Source organism: Micropterus dolomieu, linkage group LG01 (genome assembly GCF_021292245.1).
Source record: "Micropterus dolomieu isolate WLL.071019.BEF.003 ecotype Adirondacks linkage group LG01, ASM2129224v1, whole genome shotgun sequence".
Lineage (NCBI taxonomy): Eukaryota > Metazoa > Chordata > Actinopteri > Centrarchiformes > Centrarchidae > Micropterus > Micropterus dolomieu.
In genome coordinates this window covers 36,279,479-36,285,055 of record NC_060150.1, presented here as the reverse complement: position 1 = coordinate 36,285,055, position 5,577 = coordinate 36,279,479, and the positions used below count along the sequence as shown (strand labels likewise).

Sequence of the window (5,577 nt, the reverse complement as noted above, 5' to 3'; positions counted from 1 at the left end):
TCAACCACATCTGCATGATGAGAGTGGCGCGGACGTGCTTAATGCAAACACATTCTCATCAAACATGCTGGTGAGTGTGTTTGAAAACTTCCATGTGCGTGAGAAGCTTATCCTACTGAAGTATCCAAGTTAAAAATATTCTCGGAGCACATGAAGAAATTACAAATGCTTGGTGAAGACAGACCAATGAAGTATTAAATGAAAAAGCCTCAAGATCTTTTTATACACGTGGTTATTTTAATGTGTAATAGGAGAAAAGCAGGATTTATTTTTCTTATTTCTTTCCCCTTTAATAGCTGGTCACCCATGTTGGTTCTCCCTCCAGTCTATACTGCTATGTCAGTGGCTCCAGAGGATATTAGTCATCTAGTGACCTGCAATCAAACCACAACAGGAGGCACACTGGGATTTAGTCATAGTCCATAGCCCACCACCATGTATCTTCACTTTTCTTTCATTATGCAGATTCCTCCTGACCTCCTATCCAGTTCCTTTCCCTCTTCAGGCACCTATCCCTGACTCCATCTGCTGGCTATCAGCTCGGATCAATGTATGAGCTTAAGGGAGCTGTATTCCTGATGTGAAACCAGGAGCATCAAATGGTTGTCTTTATCAGCTCTGTTTTCTTTTTGTCCTCCTCGTTTAAAAGGAGACGTGGCTTTAGAAACTTGTGGAGTGACTCAGTCTCAAGGTCTCTGCAGTGTCACAGTTCATCCTCTGACTGGACTGGGAGGAACAAGATAGAGCTTTGATTGCCTCTTTCCAAGTCAGCCCAGTGATCCTTTAGACGAAAGATCAATCCCTCTCATATCGCTCCTATTTACCCGTCTTAGTCCTTTCTTTCTGTCTGCCCACCTCTCTCTCCAAGTACCCGTCTCTTGAGGAGGTCCAGTTTATCAGTAGCCAGAGCTTCTCTCAGGGCGCTGAAGAAGCCGTGATAGTGGGCTGTGTTGTGGATCATGAGCAGGACACCAGCCAGCAGCTCATTGGTCATGAGCAGGTGATGCAGATATGCCCTCTGGTGGTTCTTACAGCAGTAGCAGCCACACCCATCCACCAGGGGCCTGAAGTCATCCTGATACCTAGATAAAAGTTTGAGTTTAAGTAGAATTTATTAACATGCACCCTAAATGTAATTCAAGTGTTCAACAAATATATGAAAGCAAAGATTCTGCAAGCACAGCTGCTTACAAAACCCTTTAGGGGTTAATGTTACAGCTGCCACAAACCTCTTGTCTTTGAGATTGATCTCAAAGGACGTCATCTGCGTTTGATCAAGATTAAGACCTCCATTCTGTTGCGTCGCCCCCGCTGTGTCCCTCTGTTTATCCAGCTCCAGCACTGCCAAAACGTACATACATCTCAGTAATCCCAGCACACCACAAACTATGCAAACTATATTGTTTAAAGCAAATTCAGAAAACACGTCCCTATATACAGAGCCACAGCACTCTATCAGCCCGGCGGCAGAAATAAAATGGGGAACGCACTGTAGCTTGACCCCTTTTAAACAACACTGTGTCCTACATTCTCTCTTCCATTATAATATAATTATTTACTGGCTTTTTTTAGTCATTTTGTGTCCCTTTGTAGGGTACACCAAACTATCTGGCTATCTACAGACACACGGGATGTGATTCAATTCAATTTTATTTATATAGCGCCAAATCACAACAACAGTTATCTCACATCGCTCTTCATAAAAGAGCAGGTCTAGACCGTACTCTGTGATGTTATTTACAGAAGCCCAACAATTCCCACCAAGAGCAGCACTAGGCGACAGAGGCAAGGAAAAACTTGTGATGAAAGGTTAAAAAAAGGGAAGGAGAAAAGGGAGGAAAGTGGTCCATACCAATGCGTATGATTTAAGAGATTAAAAAGGCAACAATAGGACAAAATAGGTTTAGCACAAACTGACACGGGTGAAGCGGAGAGCAACAAAGCATATAAATAAAGTCTAAAAAGGAAATTATTGTTGGGTGGGGCTTAAGGAGAGGGTGATAAGTATCAGACTAAAAGGGACAAAATGAGGCTTGAACAAAGCTAATAAGATTTAAAGGAGGGAGAAGTAACTTGCACTGAAGAGCAATTCTATCTTACAAAGACAGTAAAGGTGAGTTTGAAAAACGGAGTTTGAAGTTTGAAAGCTACTTAACCAAACTGTGAAACAGATTAATTATATATATAATTTTTTTTAGGCGGATAATAAACACTGTCACAGACATAAAATAAAACATAACAAAACATGTTGGATACTGGCTGCAGGGGAAACAAATACAAACAAAATGTGAAATAAACATTTTTTCCCCATTTTAAGAAATTAGCTACTTTAATTAATTAATCTTTGATGAAATACATTTTAATATATGATTTAAGGTAAGGCTAAGGTAGCTTAACACGCCCTACTGCCCAAGTCCCACCCTAATGTGATGTGATTGGCTAGCCTTGTGTTTTTCTGTCCACTAGCAACACCAGTGACACTACTGACATTGACAATGATGTAATTATAAAACAAATATATTATAAATCCATTCATCTACAGATGGGATGCAACTCAATTTAAACAAAAGATTCAGCACCTTTTAAGTGGATGTCAGTGTTGAAGGTAAATGGTGTCCATTGAAGCAACAAATTCCTTACTGCACTCTACATTGGCAGAGAAAACAGAGTTCTCCAGTTTGCGGAGCCATTCAGGCAGTGCCTACATGTACCAGGGTGCATTGCACCTAAAGTTCTGATGCCCACAGCCATCCAGCAGGCCACTAACAGCTCTGAGCAAACTAGCTGTGGCTCCTAATTAAAGTTACACAACTTTGCAAATCAAATGAATACCTGCATTTGACCGTTTCTTTCTCCCAAAAAGCTGTTGTTACCATCAGGGTATGTCTAATAAGTAAATTTACATACAGGCAGAACACGTAAGCTTTGCCAGAAACGGCAATTACTATACAATTACATATACCAACTGCCATATCTAAATGGCACAGTATAGCAAACTCAATTATTATTTTATTATTACCAGGAAAAAGTGGGAAAATTAGATTTAGCTACGGCTTTCTAATCTGCTAGCCAGAACTAGCCAAAGTTCTGCAGTTTGGGTCATAGCTGTTTTCTAATTCTTACAAATGCTGTTTGATCTCCAAAAATAACACATCTCTATGGCATAATATTTGCTTATATTACAGAAAAACAGACTGAACAGAACCAAATATGTCGTTATTGCATTATTGGCTTTGTAGGCGGACGAAGTGAGAGAAAAGAAAGATTGGATGATGAAAATAGAAAGTTCCAACGACGGAGAAAGTAAGAGCGAAAACATTCGAGAGGGTGTGAAGGAAGCGAGGTAGGGGGTGAATTAGCATATGGTCTACCATGTCAAAAAGGACCTTAACTGGGAAGCGAGGGTTTTGACAACCCCCCCATGGGCCCTTGTAATTGGCTGAGAGGGAATTTAGAACTTCTCTTTAGGTTTGACACCATCATTGCTCTCACCTCCACTGAACTCCATTATGCTCCCTGTGCAGAATCGATTAGTGCTGTCTGACACTAGATGCTGCCAGATACCAAACTTCCCTCTTTCTTTCATACAAGTTTAACGGAACTTTTTAATGAAGCACAAAGTCCTCAGTGGGCTGAGTTGGACTCTTGTCATAACACTTCTTTAGTTTTTCAGATGGGATAATAATCAGAACAGGCCAAGACTTAATTTTTACCTTACTGGAGCTGCTGTGAGATCCGCCATTTATTTGAATTTCTTCCTACCCAATTATTCTAATTGATCTGTGGCTAGAAAATACACACTAGCCACTACCCACAAACAAACAAGCACACACATAATTTCAGTGGCCATTAGAGCCACCTCTGACTTTAATGCACAACAAATCCCTCATCTGCAGTCCAACATGCACACCCAGACACACAAAACATGTTTTCTATTCATTGTGAGGAAACTGGCTCATCAGTCAGACTTCGTTTTGTTGCACAACAAGCAGATGAGGATTGTTCATTTACAGAAGACTGCAAGGTCTGGTTAAAGATGGTGTAATTAGAGAAAGCTTTCTGCGCAGCCTCTCTTTTGTGAAATGAAGTTAAAACATATTCAACTCCACATCACAGGCTCCTCCTGTAGAAATGAACAAACATCATCTTTAATCTGCTTTCATGTGGGGCAAATTCCTTCATCATGCTTGCGTTTAAAAGGGTCATTCTGTGGCTTTGATTTGAAAGACCATAATTATTAATATAAGCAATGAAGTGCTGCCAACTTCCAAAAGGTCTTATTTTACCCCTCCCCTTGCTGTTGTATCCTTTTAAACTAGGAATTAAACCTCTGAGAAAAACAAGAAAGCTGTTCACACAGAAATGTATATGAGCAATGCAGAGTATGACAATGCATTTGTAATAGGGAACCCTTCAGCAACAATAATGTGCAGGGCAGCTAATGCAACTTAAATGGGAATATTAGAGGAGGTAAAAGTTAACAAGCTTGATCTACGTCTCCCTGATATGTTCGATGCATATTTCAGCATCAATATGAGGCTGGAGGACAAGAGAAAGCATTAAAGTAAAATCATTAACAATATTTTAAGTTATGTATATTTACTAATTATATATAAATAACATTTCTACAGTTTCTTCTGTTTATGTACTTTTGTTATTTTGGCATCTGTTTCCCATGCCAACAGAGCCCCTTTGAATTGAATAATGTAATAGGCTGTTTCATGAATGGAGTTTGGTGCCGAGGCACCACATACAGTTGAAACTCTATATCTTGCACAAGTTCATTTATTTCAGTAATTCAACTTAAAAGGTGAAACTAATATATTATATAGACTCATTACATGCAAAGTGAGATATTTCAAGCCTTTATTTGATATAATTTCGATGATTATTGCATACAGCTTATGAAAACCCCAAATTCAAAATCTCAGAAAATTAGAATATTACATGAAATCAATAAAAAAAAAAAAAAAATCATGCATATGTACTCAGTACTTGGTTTGGGCCCCTTTTGCATGAATTACTGCCTCAATGCGGCGTGACATGGATGCTATCAGCCCGTGGCACTGCTGAGGTGTTATGGAAGACCAGGATGCTTCAATAGCGGTCTTCAGCTCTTCTGCATTGTTCGGTCTCATGTCTTTCATCTTTCTCTTGGCAATGCCCCATAGATTCTCTATGGGGTTCAAGTCAGGCGAGTTTGCTGGCCAATCAAGAACAGTAATCCCATGGTCATTGAACCAGGTTTTGGTACTTTTGGCAGTGTGGGCAGGTGTCAAGTCCTGCTGGAAAATGAAGTCAGCATCTCCATAAAGCTCGTCTGCTGAAGGAAGCATAAAGTGCTCTAAAATGTCCTGGTAGACTGCTGCGCTGACTCTGGACTTAATAAAGCACAGTGGACCAACACCAGCAGATGACATGGCTCCCCAAACCAATACAGACTGTGGAAACTTCACACTGGACTTCAAGCAACTTGGACTGTGTGCCTCTCCATTCTTCCTCCAGACTCTGGGACCTTGGTTTCCAAATGAGATGCAAAATTTGCTCTCATCAGAAAAGAGGACTTTGGACCACTGA

The 5,577-nt window shown here is 40.2% G+C and overlaps 1 protein-coding gene across 4 annotated transcripts in view; it reads right to left on the bottom strand.

Moving 5' to 3' along the window:
* Positions 1-215: 215 nt before the first annotated feature.
* The window catches only part of qtrt2 (queuine tRNA-ribosyltransferase accessory subunit 2), a 41,624-nt gene continuing 36,262 nt past the window's right edge, over positions 216-5,577 (bottom strand). For all 4 annotated transcript variants that reach the window (XM_046067669.1, XM_046067677.1, XM_046067690.1 and 1 more), the window contains exons 8-9: positions 1,230-1,341; positions 216-1,082 (exon numbers count right to left, since the gene is read on the bottom strand). In XM_046067669.1, the coding sequence (XP_045923625.1) occupies positions 830-1,082; positions 1,230-1,341 (365 nt within the window). In that variant the 3' untranslated portion in view covers positions 216-829. The remainder of the gene's footprint in view (positions 1,083-1,229; positions 1,342-5,577) is intronic.